At 43.0% G+C, this 15,900-nt stretch overlaps 1 protein-coding gene and 1 pseudogene across 6 annotated transcripts in view; one reads left to right on the forward strand and one right to left on the reverse strand.

Moving 5' to 3' along the window:
• Positions 1–9,323: 9,323 nt before the first annotated feature.
• The window catches only part of BACH2 (BTB domain and CNC homolog 2), a 306,133-nt gene continuing 299,556 nt past the window's right edge, over positions 9,324–15,900 (reverse strand). For all 6 annotated transcript variants that reach the window (XM_016140599.2, XM_016140598.2, XM_016140597.2 and 3 more), the window contains one exon: positions 9,324–14,394. In XM_016140599.2, coding sequence (XP_015996085.1) covers positions 13,912–14,394 — 483 coding nt within the window. In that variant the 3' untranslated portion in view covers positions 9,324–13,911. The remainder of the gene's footprint in view (positions 14,395–15,900) is intronic.
• On the forward strand, positions 15,637–15,752 carry LOC118606951 (annotated as a pseudogene).

Consider the following 15,900-nt stretch of genomic DNA (forward strand, 5'->3'; position numbering starts at 1 on the left):
TGTTTCTATTTGTTTGCTTGGTTTTTTAGATTCTACATAAAAGTGAAATCATATGGTATTTGTCTTTCTCTGTCTGACTTATTTAACTTAGCATAACAGCCTCTAGGTCCATCCACGTTGTCGCAAATGATAAAATTTCATTCTTTTCTATGGCTGAGTAATATTCCATTGAATATATGTACCACATCTTCTAAAAACTTCATAACTGAAGTGACTATTGAACTGAATCTTTGAAGATGTGCGGCGTTTTCCAGACCTGGGAGGAGTGGAGTAAATGGAAGAAGGCCATCCCACTAGAGGGAGCACCGTGGACAAAGGCTGAGAGGTGTGACACAGCGGGGCTATCTGGCAAGCTCTGTATGGCTGAAGTACAGGGTAGTAAGAAGGCTGCAGAGAAAGTGAAGTCTCGAGAAGGGAGCGTGGAAGCCTTGAAGAGAGGCAATGGAAAACCCAGAGACAATGTATATATAGCAGAGGGGTGAATGGATCGGAGTTGTATTTAAGAAAGCTCTTTCTGTCACAGTGTGGCAAATGGATCAGAGGAAGGATTATTGGTAACCTTGAGTTGCCCTTGTCTCACTAGGGAAAGAGAATGTGCTCTATTGTTTTAATAGTTCTGGCATTTAAAAGTCATATACAAATATTTGGGATATATTTCACAAAGACTAAAATCAATACTGTATTGATTTTAATTCTATTCTCTGAAAAGCCTCTGTGGAATAACATTCCCTGGTCATTGTAAGACATAAAGGATGTTTATTGTAGATTTTTCTCAGTTCTGCAAAAAAAAAAAAAAAAAAAAAAAGACACTTACTTTACCTACTGCTCCTAACAGCTTTTTCCTTTGTTTCATTCTTCCTGTTAATAGTGATTGAATCCCTCTTCCTCAATTTCATATCTCCTATGCATTTTGAAATATTTTTTTACTGCACTAAAGCCATACCTTGAGTAGGAATCATTCTACCTTGGTTCTTCCTAAAATACTTCTCTCAGACTGATACTCATTTCTTGTCAGTGACCAGCTGTCTACAAGGAGACAATGTTTAGAATCGATGCGTGGGTGCTTGGGACCCTATGCCAGACCACAGCAGGATTCTCAACTCTGGCTACAGTTAGAGTCATCTGGGAGCTTTAAAAAAAATCTTCATGCTCAGGACCCATCCAATTCCAATTAAACCAGAATCTCTGGGAGTGAGAGGCAGGATCAGTATTTTTAACCCCCCCCCCCCAACCTCCCCTTCCCCCCGCCCCATGGTAATTGCAATGTGCAGTCAGGGTTGAGAACCACTGTTTTAGAGAGTAACCTTTGCCATCTGCTTCCTATCTGCATTTGGGAAGTCCGTTAAGACAGTTAAGACAGTCTTCTTGTACCTCCTTCCATGTGAGAGGAGCCTTTGTATTGACAGAGAATTGAGAAAGAGAGCAATGTTTAGTTGAGGCAGAATTTCTTAATCCTTCAGATTATCTTTTGGGAGAGGTCAGCCATGTTCAGGAGCCTGGAGAGAAGATGAAGCTGATAGGCCTTTTCTTTTTTCATCTTCTTCTTTCTTCCCTGTTTTTTATGTTTCTAGGAATTATAAATAACGCCTTTGGCCATAAAGCTTATGGTCACCTTTTCCCAAGCTTCTTACAGAGTTGACAGGGCACTTCGCCCCCTGAATGCTGGGAAGACTCTGGGATTAAGGCTATAGCTTCAACTCCAGAGCACTATGGCTTACACCTATGGCTTCTTGCAAACAGAGGGATCTTTCATTATAAATTTGTGCAGTGAACAGAGGATTATGATCACCCACTTTCAATATATAGACTGTAAACTGCTTTTTACACTGTATCAGGTCCTAGGTGGCAGTATTTTTAGGGCTTAGTCAGACTTCCCAGACTCCAGAACTGTGAGAAATAAATTTCAGTTCTTTATAATCCACCTGGTCTACAAAATTTTGTTCTACCAGCCCAAGTGGACTAAGATGAAGGGGAAGAGTGCTATCAGGGTCCAGGTAAGACGGGGGGAAGCTTGCGCAGTGGTCCAGGTGAGAGAGGAGCGTGGCTTAGAGCAGGGGTACTACTGTCAATGATTTGGAAGATCTTTTTTTTATTTTTATTTTTTATTAATTGCTTTTCAAATTCAGATAATACATGCACATTGAGAGAAATTCAAGCAATATAAATGAACACTGAGTAAAATGTGAACCTGACCATGTGAGGGTTCATCTCTTCTCATTCTTACCTGGACTCGATTCCCACCTCTCTCCCCGAAGGCAACTGCTGTGAACAGCATGGGGTGTGTTCTCCCTGCCTTCCTCAGTGCATTCATAATCTGTCTTTGAAAACTTACTTTATATCAATCTGTCTTGTAAGTGCTGGGTATATAAATGGATGAAATACCATCTTTCCCATCAAAGGGCTCAGAATCTAGATGGGAAAGTTAGATAGGTAAACATGTAAATGTGATCAAGGATAAGGTGCCATGTTAAAGGTGGAAGGTGAATATATATTCACACATATCTGCGATTTGTATTTTAAAATATAAATGTGATCATACTATAGAGATGTCTCTGCAGTTTGCTTTGCTCATTTAATGGTATATTTCTGTGTCAGCACCTATGGAACTGCCTCAGTTTTACATTAACTCATGTTTTTCCATATATGGGCAAACCATAGGAGACTTGACAGCCATTTAGCCATTCTAACTTTTTTCCTACTGCAAACAGTTTCAGCGTAAGTTCCATATGTTTATCTTTGATAGGTGCCTAGAAGTGGAGTTATTGGTTGTAACGGGCGTGCACATTTTACATTGTGACAGATGCTGCCAGTTTTTGCTGAGGAAGGACTATAGCGATTTGTCCTTTCTCTTCTCAGCACATTAGCTCCTCTTTCTCCACACTCTTGCCAATATCAGACAATATCTCCCCAGCCCCACCAATCTGACAAACTATATTTGTTTCCCTTTGTTTTAATATACATTAGTGTGATTACAAGCATGTTTGTTCATATGTCTATTGGCCATCTGTATTTCTACCATGAATCATCCTTGTCTATTTTTCTGCTGGAATATATGTCTTCTGATTTCTAGGAGCTCTTATATGGTAATATAGTAACTCCTTGTCTAAACACATAGTGAAAGATTTTCCCCCAATCGTCTTGCCTCTTATCTGTGTTCATGGCTTCTTAAAAATTTTAATATTATATTAAATCTAAAATCTCTGTTACTTTTAGTTTCTTTGTCTCATCTGGGAAGGTCATTTTTGACTCAACATTGTTAACAAGGGTCATTAGGTGGGTGTTTGTTTGGAGGGTGGATTTTTATAATTTATTGAACTCTTTGGCTGAGAAGTTTTAAATAACATATCAATTATCAAAGACCCTGAAGAAGAAGAAAAGAAACCCTATATCAAGGGCCCAACTGTGGTCCTGACCCTGTCATGGACTTCCTCACTGAAACCCTGTGATTATATCCATTTTGTGGATAAGGAAACAGATGACTTGTCCAAAGTCACAAAATCAGGATGCAATGAAGCAGAGTCTTTGGGACATAGCAGGGATAAAAATTAATATTTATTGGATGAGTGAACGAGCTGTCTGATTCAAGCCTGTCAGATTCAAACCAAGCTCCTTCTCCTATACCCCATCGCTGCTTCTTGCTCTCCCTGCACAAGGCAGTTAAGTTTCGCATGTTTTTAGGATCAAAGGTAGTTCATTATAAAATGGAGCATTCCACATTTGGATCGGTTTTTCCTTCCTCATTATACAATGTCAAAAATCTGTCTAATTGTAGAGGGAGCAAAGATGAGCCTTAGGAAAAGGTTGGCTTTTTAGTTTGAGACCTGGATTTTGGACAAAACAACAGCTGGAGAAGCAGAAGGTGATGGCAGGTGGGATTCAGCTATTTCACAGTAACTTTGTCAGGCAGCAGAACCTCTTAAAAGGGTGCTCGTCTCTGGAGCAACGTAGGGCAAATTGTCTTCCACATCACGTTTTGATTGAACCTTTGGTATTTGTGACATACATGGAGTCCCAGGTGGGTGGGCAGGACTGACTTTTACAAGCCATTTTGTTTGTTTTATTTCCTATCTCTTTCAGAACATGCTTCTAGAACTTTCATCTATTATGAAAAATTAATGCATGTCCGGGGCCAGAAAAACGGATGCAGGAGCAGCGGCATCTACAGGAAAAAAAGTTGTACCTTGTCCCTCCACTGAGACACTGGCCAGGCAATGGGTGTGTACAGAGTGCTCCCAGCTGGGCTCGCCCAACACAGGAGGCCCTTCCCTGATGGGGTGGGGTCAGCCTCTCACTGCTCCACCTGGTCTCACTGCCTGGGGCAGGTCTGAGGCTCAAGCAGGGATCAGGTGGGGACAAAGTGGACACCACTGGAGAAAATCTAGGGGTAAGAGCTGCTTTCCCCCCAACCCCCCCGAGGGGAAAAGGATTGGGATCTGGCTACCCTTCTCCCACCTAGCAGCCCAGTGGGATGTGTGGCTGAGAGAGCACCTCGTTCTGCAGTGGTGGCAGCAGCAACTTGAACCCTTGAACATGAGTCCAGGGCAGGGCAGGAGCTTCCTGTTTGTAAAGAAGAAGTCGATGATAAACTTTTTGTTCTTTTCTCACATCAGTTCATTTTTCCGGGATGAACCAGCTGGATTTTTGTTCACAAATGCCATGACATAAAATATTGATTACAATACTGGCAAACACTCGCGTTGCATGATTCTACTTTATCCTTCTGTTGGGAACATGCAGGGTTAGTGGTGTTGCCATGACTGTGGGCCAACAGGTGCCTGGCAGGATCTCGTTCTGGACTTCCAGGGGAGTGACTGAAGCAGGCTCCTCTTCCTCAGCCTCCCTGCCCTCCCAGTGGTCCTGAGCCATCAGGAAAGGTGCATCAAAAAGCACTTTATGCTTCTTATAGAGCACAGAGACACAGATGGCTGTGTGATATACACTAATTAGTCAGTCTATGAGCTGGTCAGCTTATTGTTACTTTCTGAGTTTTGAGAGCCATAAAGGTGGACTCGATTCTCATGGAAGAACCACTTAGCTTCTCCATCCTCCATCCCATGGCCGGACTGTCTCCTAATCCTGGCCCACACCTTGTAATAAAGTCTTCAAGTTATTAGAAGACTCAATGTGGTCCAGTGTAACAAAGCTCTGCATCATCTGTGTCCTGTGAGATAAAATCCAAACTCCTTAGCCTGGCGCACAAAGCCTTCATGGGTGGGTTCCCACTTCTAACCTTGTTCCCCACCTCTGACCTTGTTGCCCACCTCTGATATTGTTCCCTACTTCATGCACCTTCACAGCTGCTTGCAGCCTTCTCTCCTTCCTGTCCTTGCCCACAGAGCGGTAGGCAGCTGGACACCCTCCACCCCACTGCAAGCCTGCCTTTTGGGGACTCATTTCTTATGGAGGGAGTTCCAGCATCTCTTTCTCAGCCAACCTTCCACTCCATTCCATTTTTCCTATCATCCCTGTAATTGTAGTAACAAGTACTAATTTTTTTTTTTGATAAGTAATTTTCATTTTTTGAAAAAAGAGGCACATACTAGATGCAACTTATTTCTAGGAAGCACCTTCTGGCCATCCGAGGCGAGCTCCTCTGAGCTGAACATTACTACCAGCTTCTCTGGGCCTCCAGCTTGTAAAAAGTAGATTGTGGGATTTCTCAGTCTCCATAATTGTGTGAATCATTCCTTATAATTACTTAGATATGTATATACTTATGTATATGTATAGTGTGTGTGTGTGTGTGTGTGTGTGTGTGTGTGTGTGTGTGTATACATCTCCTATTCGTTGTGTCTCTCTGGAGAACCCTAACACATTGGGTAACTGCCTGGGACATTGCAGAAGGGACCCTGGCATTATATGGGACTGGTCTGTGCTTCTAGCCTAAATAGCTCCTGAGTCAATTTGCAGAGGTAGAAATGAGATGTGGAGAGGTGAAGAGGTGTGATCTGTTCCACAGTGAGTTGGTGGAAGAGCCAGTGGAGACCAGGTGGATGAAAATGACACTGGGGCCAAGCCCGAATAGGTTTTTTAAGGGGCATACCATGTTCCAGGTGCTTAAGACACATTATTTATACTTTGTGTAACTGTAAAGTTAGTGTTTATTCTCATTTTATAGATTAGAGAAGGCTCAAAGAGATTAAGCAACTTGCCTCATAGCCAAAGATCACACAGCTGAAATGCCTGCTGTGCAGCTGGAATTCAGACTCAGATCTAGCTGCTCACGCTCCTTCCAGGAAGATATGCTGTCTCCCTTGTCCATAACAATCAGCAGCTCCTGGGCAATAATTTATTCGTACACCCATCTGCCTGATTGGCCTATGAAAGCTTTAAGAATAAGGTCTGTACATTTTAAATCTTACCCAGCATGTAACAGTGTTGGTTGAATGGATGTATGTTTATGTATAGAGGCCAAAGACAGTACATTACCCATCACTTCCAATTCTCCAGTCTTTGTTCCTTGTTCACTAGTGTTCTGACATGTCTTGTCAATAGGTTTATTGTGAGAGACTCTTCCAGGAGCCTTTATAGAAATGTTAAATTTTTTTTTATATAATTTAATTTTTATGTACTCTCAAAAAACTTCACAGGTCACCAACTTCCCAGCAGAAGTTAAAAAAAAAGTTAAATGGACCCATTGTAAAATGTAATGCTTCCAGTAAATGTCTGCATGTCTCAACATTTCCATCCATTGCTTTAGGATGAAGGTCACTGCCTCAGGGGTGCACTTGTCTTCAAGGGGAAGGAGTAATAGCTGGCCATGGGGAACCAGCGATGCCTCTTTCTGAGTGACCAAGCAAGCCAGTGGCAGATGTATGTTGGGATCGGCAGGAGCCAGGGGTAGGGACAGAAGGTGTCATGCTCTTGAGTCAAATGAAAGGAAAGACACTTGCATAATGAGATGTAGGGTATGCAGTTTGCTCCATCTCTCCGGGCCTTGATCTTTAGATACCAGGAAGTGTCATGTTCATTTGTACAGAGGAGCAAAGGTGCTCAATAGAGAGAATTGGAAACATCTCACTCTAGGTACTGTTACAAAATGGTGTTAAACATCAAGTAGAATCTTGTGAATGCACCCTCATTGAGGGCACAGGGTGGCGGGTTGGAGAAGAGAATACCTCAGTTATTTCCAAATACATAGACTGCTGGCAGGGACTAGTGTATGGGTAGCCAATCTGAGAATCCTTGTGCCCTAGCCCTAGAAGTAGATACAAATCACTCCGAAGGTACACATTCAAAGTTGGAAAGAAAATGGCTGCTTCCGATTTGGGGCTGGATGGTGTTTGCATGCTTCCCTTTCACGGGATATAAGTAAGAGCTTTTATTCTGTATCCAGCTACAACTGCCATTCCTGCCACAGTCACAAAAGTCAGGGTGGATGGTGCAAATGACAGTCAGTTCTAAATGACCAGTTTTCCTACAGAAAATTCTGGGACTATGACCCACCCATCTTTCCCAGAATGAATTGAATATCTTTAGGCAAAGGACTGTATTTTACCTCTCACACCTAAAATGTTATGACTGTGATGTTTTTAGAACAGCACACATTTGAAAATCCTATTATACATTCTCTGGAAGCCCCCTTGTGACCCAGTAGGGTGCCTTTGGAGACTTGTCAAGGGAGGGTAATTCAGAAATTATTTTCAGTTTTCCCATCTGGTGGATGGGGTGCGGCCATGTGCTTCTGGAAGCTTAGACCTGGGCAGCAGTTTATTCCCCAAACATGATGTTAATTCATTATTTGTAGCCCACTGTCAGCTCAGCCAGACCACTCCTGAGCCCAGTGTTATGTTGTCTGGCCTGCCCACCATTCAACATCTAGTTTTCCTTTTATGTCAAAATCTAAGACTAAATTATCAAATATACTTTTTTGGGTCAACTATACTTACTCCCTAACTACAATTCTAAATTCCTTGCCCTGCCCCTTATGGTATCTTAGTGTTTAACTGTTTTCACTTTTTGTTTACTTTCACTTGACTTTTTGCTTGAAATTAAACCTATTGTTTTGAGATAACTGTAGATTTACATGTAAGAAACAGTAGTACCTTTCCCCAGCTTCCTACAATGGTGATGTTTTTCATAAGCTACAGCACCATATCTAAACCAAGAAACTGGGTTTCATGCCTTTCATTTACTCTGGTAGGCACTAGGGATTTTTAAATTCAGAGCTGAGGAATCACAATAGCATTATCACATTTTTCAGATTTCTAATCAGATTAGTCAGGTAGCAGGTAAGGGTCCAAACTTCTCTGGAGAAAAGACTTCCTAAGGCCTACAGCTCTGTAACCTATAACACAGGATCAGAGGCTGAGCAACTCAGTTTATAACGCATAATGATATGTCTTTATTTCATCAACAGAAATGGTGTCTAGACAAAATTCAGTTAACACTAGCAATTCAATTGAGTGAAAAAATTTTTTTTGCACAATAGTGTATTTACAATGAGTAAATGAAGTTTCAATTCATTAGTTCATAGCAATGCCTTTTTTCCCCCAAAAGGTAAAAATTCTTAGTTACAGAGAATAAGCATCAACAGCCATTTCATCTTTACAATAAAAACCACAAGAGAAACCACAATCACTTAGAAAAAAAAGACAAGCCTAAGAACTAGTACAATAAAATGATGCATTGAATTAAGTTACATTAATCGCATAGAATTTGTGTAAAAAGTATGTAGAAAAACACCTGATGTAACCTGTTACAGTCGTTGACCAGTTATGAGAGGTACAGAGGGTTATACAGGTAGATATGTGTGAAAACTGTCCGTATTGTTCGACCTGGGGAGAAAGAGAAGAGGGGCTGCAGCCCCTTGCATACACTGAGAAGACCCTGTTTTGAATATGGCCTCTGGAGTTTGTAAGGCATATATTAGAGGTGCACTTGCATCAGACTGGTTCTGGAACAAATTCTCAGAGGCCCTTTTGGCCTCACAAGCAAAGATGGTGCTTGTCTTGAATGGCTTGCTGTGTCTTAACCAGCACCCGAAGCCCCCGAATGCATCTGGAATCCTCCTGTTCACTCACTAGACGTGGCAGGTCCTTTATGTCAGAGGGTGAATGGGCACCCCAGCATTCACACATGCAAAACGCATCATTAGGACTCAAGCAGATGTCACTCCTCTGCCTCCAGACATGTTTTGGTAGAAGACTTAGCATCAATCTGTACAAAAAGCTTTCTCTGTCCAAGGCCCTTCACTCCTTCCTGATACATGTCTGATCACCCTCCTGGGAGCATTTGGCACTGAATGTGAATCTGCCTGAAATGAATGGTCTTGGTGCACTTCTGCTTCTAAGGAGGGCCACTGTTTTATCTGAGGTCAATAAACTGGAATGGAAATGAAAGTCTGAGTTGTTTAGCTGCTGCTTAATAGTGAAATGCATACACCACAGCACAACATTAAATAAAGCTACAAAGTGGGCCTCTGCAACCAAGTGGATATTCTTCACAAATGGCAGCATCATTTTCATATTACAATTAAAATACACGGATATTCATTTGATATAAATACTATCTCCCAGGGTAGAGTGTAGGAAAATACTATACACTTACTTTTCTTTGCAAGAAATGTTTCTGCACTGTCAGTTGAATAATTTATCCCAAGTCTGCCACAATAGGGTCTTTTCCATGTACAAATAATATTTGCACGCACTATTTGTGTACAAATATATTCTATTCTGCAGCATCAGTCTTTGATGCTTGGGTCGTGAGATGACTCGGGCAGCATTAAAAACATACAGCGTGAACACAGAATGCCTCCACGCACACAGACTTCCAGCACGTACACCAGCTCCACACAGGGCATTGCACTGTGGACCGACTTGCCAAAAAACTGAACCTACAACAAAATCCTCAATTCTGGGAAGAAACACTAACTTATGATCCAGTGAACAACTTTATTCTTTAAAAAAAAAAAAATGTTCCTTACTCTATTAACAGTGATTTGAGGACAAAACTTGATTCTTGCTCCCTTCTAGATGTGACTCTTCCAAAACTGTAAGCAATAATGCAGCAGCTTAAAGTCATTTATTAAGAGTATAATGGTATAATGTATTGACTAGGTAGCCAAAAAAAGGGTTTGAAAGAGCTTTGCAGGCTTCTCCTCACAAGTAAAAGTCCAAGTTCATTGTGCCCATGTGACTTTTAACGGTCCTTTCATGCAAGTCCTCTAGCTGCTCCCTGCCCTTCTTCTGAAGAAGTGGCAGTTGGCATACTAATCACTAGCCTGTTTTCTTTTCTTTTCTTTTTTTTTTTTTACTTCCTTGGGAAAGCAATACAAGGATTAAATCCAACATCATAGTCATCTTAAAAGCAGCATACCTTTAGAAAGACACTTAATAAATTACTCGTACGATAAACAAAATAACATTTTCTACTGCAGCATCACCTCCGACGCCTGAGTCATTGTTAGGGAACCAGGAAGGGAAGTAGCAGGACGGCCTAGTAACTTGCCAGCTCTTTTTTTATCCCCCCCCCAACTGTTTTGTTCCAGAATCAGTATGTAATGAAGTTCGATTATTCAAGGCACCCCCAGATAACGCAGAGAAACAAACACATACACCAAAGCACTCACCTGCCCAAAGCCTGACCAACCTGAATGAATGAGGTCGTCTGGAGACACGAATAAAACAAAAGTAGGTCCAAGGGGAGGACTAGGTTCAGGCGGATGCTTGGGTCGTTAGCTAGGCCACCAACACTGTCCCTGCCCCAACAAGCCATGCCTGCTCCAGACATTTAGAAACCCAACCTGGCCATTGCTGGGATCCTCCTGAACAGTCTATGGCTGGAGGGTCTTTTATTTTTGTCAGGAAGACCCCCAAAAAGCATAACTAAATTTCGCCATGCTGTGCAAATACCATTCGTTGCTATTAACTTGCTTTTCCTTTTCAAAAAAGACAGGGCTTCACTAAGGGATCCCAGGAAAAAGAGACAGGCTGGTTTTTAAAATTCCACTCGCGGCAGTTTGGATTCTGGTCCCCAGCTAGTCCTCCCTTTGAATCAACCCAGAAATAATTTTCACAAACACATGGTTTAGAGTGGTAACAGACACAGACATGTCATACTGTACAAAGCCAGTCGCTGTTCATGGTGGATAGTGAACAAGGATTTAACAACTTGTTAAAAATCTCTAAGACATCAAAAGACAGTTTTTCAAGCAGTGTTTTTAACCGGTTCCCATGGCAGGGGTCGGGTTAATAAAGGGGGAAGGGAATAAAAGCGAGGTGGGGGTTGGCAGGAGGAGGATGTGGACTGAGTTAGGGTGGAGAGAAAGAGACCCTCTCTCCGCCCAGAAATGGGGATGGACGGAATGTGGCCAAGACTGCCAGTTGCACATGAGTTGTTACCAGGGTAAATCACACCAAGTTGTTGTGGGCCTGGTTATGATACGAGCAGAAAACATTCCTTTTTTTTTTTTTTTCCTTTTTTTTTAAAGAAGAGGAGGTCACTTAAAAAAGGCAACAAGAGAGTTAAAAAACAAAATACTGTTGGCTGACTCCACCATAACACATACCTGTGATGGATCACATGAGTCACATTGAGCTTAAATTCGAGCTATCACCAGTTTTCCACAAAGGCAAACCTCACGGTGAAGCACAGAACCGGTCTACTAGGCCAAGAAGTTCTAACCGTAATAAGAACGGTAGCTCCAACACAGAGCTTTATCAAAAAATCTGTCTCAAGACAAGCACACACACATACACACACACATGAGAAAAACTGAAAACCCAGAGGCAGGTTTTAAAAGTGGAACTAGTTTAAAAGAAAAGCTTTTTTTTTTTTTCTTTTTAACCCTACCGCATGAACCAACAAATTTCTGGCATTCATACATATTTAAACATTTAGCGCTAATATTTGTACAGAAAAAAGTTAATAATACTAAAACATATGTTACTATGATTTCACTTTTTGCCTACATCATATACTAATTCCCCCTTTTACATGCAGCTTTAATATTGTCCAAACAATGGCACAAATAAAGAAACAAAGTCAACCATCTAGTCCCCACTGCCCACCACCCCATCCCCACATCAAACCCTTAGGGACTCTTCCCACAGCCAGGCTGGAGGGCCCGCTGGAGGGAGGGAGGGAGCTGATTCCTCCTCCTCTGAGGCTGGCTATAGGATCTCCGCACACCTTCTTGTAAACGTGGCCAGGGGTCAACAGGCCCCCAGAGCCAAGGGAAGCTGCTCTCTGTGGGTTGCAAGCCAACCAGTTTTGCAGCAAAAGAAAATTATCAACAGGTGAGGGTAGGTGTGTGTGTGTGTGTGTGGTGGGGGCGGGGGCAGGGAAGGCTCCTGGCCATGTCATGTCCAAAGCCTCAAAATGAAATCTGCGTTTAGACAAGAAACTGGCGGGCAGAAAGCCTCAGAATTCAACTCAAAGAATCTGGAGAAGGAAGGGAGAAAGAAATGCTCTCGCCTGCGTCAGGGACAGACCTCAGGCTCACATCTGCCCTGCTCTCTCCGACTGGGTGAGTTGCATTAAACCCAGGACAGCCAATTATAGGCAGGAGCCCAGGGCTCAGGTTCAGGTCCCCTTAGGTGAGATCTCCTGGGAGGCCTGTCCTGGGCAGGGAAGTTGGGGTGGCTGGTCAGCCGAATCCTTCGAAGGAGAAGGTCTTACTGCACTACACGTCCAGGAGCAAGTGAGGCCTGATGAAGTGTGGAAATGAATGGAACTTACCCCTGGGTGAGAAAGCAGTTCTAACTTGATTTCTAGGAGCCAATGCCTGCTGAGTTCTGGTATAAAGTCATGGATTCCTACTGTTTTGATGCACTTTCGAGTGAGATGCTCAAACTCTCTCCCCACTTAGGAATCTGAACATTCACCATCAACTCTGAACTCTCTATCTGCATTTCAGCTTTGCTTAGGGAAAGGTGGGGAGGAGGTGAAATATAAAAATATTCAAGCAGATTATTGTCATCCTAGGATGAATTCGTTATTTGGCAAGATTGTTTTTCCTACATAATTATCACCTGAGTGGTTTTTAATTAGCTAAAATGTTTTACTTTTTAACTAAAAGCAAAGAATATACAGTATACTTGAGTTACACTGAAGTTACAACTTCATTTAAGAAAATAGGTTTGACCCAAAACTCAGTGCAAGTGGCAAAGTTGACCATTACTGTACAGTATCTGCAAGAAACAAACAAACAAATCCACAATACGCAAATGACACCATCTGACGGTGCCCAAACCAAACCAAACAAAAAAAGGTCTTCCAAAATAAAACCTTAAAAAAAGCTTCCAACATTGAATTCTGTCCATAAATAAGTACGAATTGAAGTTGAATGGTGAAGCAAGAAAAATGACCATGTTAACAGTTCTCAAACTAGCTCTAACGTCAGAGACAAAAGAAGAGGAATGTTGGAACCTGTTTGTAAATGAGAAATGAAGTTTCCAGTTTTAGAATGAGAAAACCGAGGCATGCAGGACTTTTGCATATGGAGATATATATATTTTATATATATATATATTATATATAGTATGTACAGTCTAGCTATAAAACTTTGATGTGTATAGAAGCTGTCTTCAATGAAAAAAATTGAACATTCAGAAGAAATTCCTGAGATAGGGTTTGTGACATGGGCCACTGAGAAAAAAATCCGTGGTTGGGTCCTAGAGGTGTTATAGTCTATCCCTGTTAAGATTGAAATTAACCCACAGACAAACAGTGTCGCCACTGCTGTCTTTCCTTGCCAGGGCAAGGGGTAGCACCATTGCGAAGGTAACTATAGATCACTCCTGCTTGGAGAGCGGAGGGAATACTTAGAAACAGTATTGCTGCTAAGACCTCTGTAGTGTGCACCAAATTCCTTCTCGGTTCTTCCAGACAACAGATGAACTGCGCCACGGGCCGACCGAAGAACACCTGGGTGGGAGAGGTGTGAGGACTGGGAGGCAGGCCGAGTCACTAGGTGTAGTCTTTCCTGGGCTGTTCGTCAGTCGTACACTTATCAGTCATTTCCTGGCAAAAGTCCACCGTCACTGTTTGGCTCCTGGGTTCAAGAGGAGGCCCTCTATCTGAGAAGTTTCCTGGGTCAGTGCCTTCCAGCCTCCTAGCGGAAGTACAATTCTCTGAGGCGTTGCTGGGGGTCCAGGGGGGCCCGGGGGGAGCTGCACCCTGCTCCAAGCAGCAGGGTACATTTTCCCCCACTGCACACTGCGGGGTGGCAAGGTTCTGCTCGACGCCTAGGGGTGCAGGGTTAATACTGGAGGCTGTGGGGAGACCCATGGGTCTGAGGACAGGGCAGTACCGATGCAGGGCCTGGATCTGCTCGGGGCTCTGGATGTCTCGGCAGACTTCCTGGGAAAGGCAGGAGAAGTTGTCCAGCAGTTCCCCCATGCACGCTTTCAGCTGATTCCTCTCTGACAACAGCTTCTCTTTCTCACATACCTGGACATCAGAGAAACAAGAGAAGGCCTGATCAGGGTTGAAGGGGAGGACCCAAGCCCTTGTCTCTGGGGTTTTTCCAACTTTTGTTTTTGTATACTACATTACAATCAGGATAGACTAGGCCAAGATCTAGAAACCTAAAAAATGTATATCCAAGGAGTCTGGACACATACTTCGGCTAAGTCTCCTGTCTGAGCAGCCCATCCAGATGCGCCGACTCCTTCCCTGTAGCAGCTCTGCTGCCCTCTCAGTGGCCTGGCGGGGCGAACAGCAAAACCACCACCAACCAGAAAACCGCAGGGAGTCAAGGGTCCAGTTTCTTAGCACTTGGGGTTTGCAGAGAATCAACTGGACAATTTTCGGTCCCAAACCCTGTAGTTGAAAATCTCCTCCAAAGTATTAGATTGACATTATAGAAGGTCAACAAGAATTGACCAATTCCGGCTACATGGCAGTCTGGAAAAAGGCGAAACTATGGAGAGAGTAAAAAGATGAGTGGTTGCTGGGGATTTGTTGTGGGGAGAAGGGGGAGGGATGACAAGCTGAAGCACGGAAGAGTTTCAGGCAGTGAACTCCTCCGTGATACCGCCATGGTGGATAACACGTCATTCACGCATTTGTCCAAACCTACGGAATGTACAACACCAAGAGTGAGCCCTACTGTAAACTGTGAACTTTGGGTGATTATGATGTGTTAATATAGGTTCACTGAAGATAACAAACGCTCCCCCCCTCGTGGGGGGTGTCGAGAATGGAGGGGGGCTGGGAGTGTGCAGGGGCGGGAAGCGTGTGGGGACTCTGTATTTTCCATTAAATTTTGCTGTGAACTTAAAACTTCCCTTAAAAAGTCTGTTTTAAGAAACAATGAAAATTAAAATAAAAAATTGATTATTGGCAGTTTCATATGGCTCAGTCCAACATTGGTAGGCTCTTAGTTGGGTACTGTGCAGTGAGGCCTGAGTACCAACTCTCTGTGGACACCGAAGGACAGGCAGAGGTGTGGAGACCAAGCCCTAGCATGCCAGCCCAAGGTTCTGAGATGTTTTCCTTAAAGAAAATCCTACATAAGCTCTTGTGTTACTAAAATCCATCACCACCTCAGAAAGGTGAATTTAGCCACCAGCAGGGAGTCTGATAAAGGTTTTACTATAACTGGATGTGGTTCCATAGTGTAGTGGTTAGCACATCAGCTTTACACGCAGCAGGTCCTGGGTTCATGCCCCAGTGGAGCCACAGTCCATGGTCTACAGCCATGCCACCCTGAACAAGCCTGATGTCTGATCTCGGAAGCTAAGCAGGATTGGGCCTGGTTAGTACTTGGATGGGAGACCACCCAGGAAGACCAGGTGCTGTAGGCATAAATGATAATACAAAGAAAATGATAAAGGTTTTACTATAACTATTTGTGCGAGGTGGGAAGATGAGGCGCTCCAAGAGGCATATAGTGAAATGAAGAAACTGCAGATCTGAAGCAGTGTGAAATGAGTCCTCACTAACATTTTGCCA

Source organism: Rousettus aegyptiacus, unplaced genomic scaffold (genome assembly GCF_014176215.1).
Source record: "Rousettus aegyptiacus isolate mRouAeg1 unplaced genomic scaffold, mRouAeg1.p scaffold_m13_p_1, whole genome shotgun sequence".
NCBI classification, from domain to species: domain Eukaryota; kingdom Metazoa; phylum Chordata; class Mammalia; order Chiroptera; family Pteropodidae; genus Rousettus; species Rousettus aegyptiacus.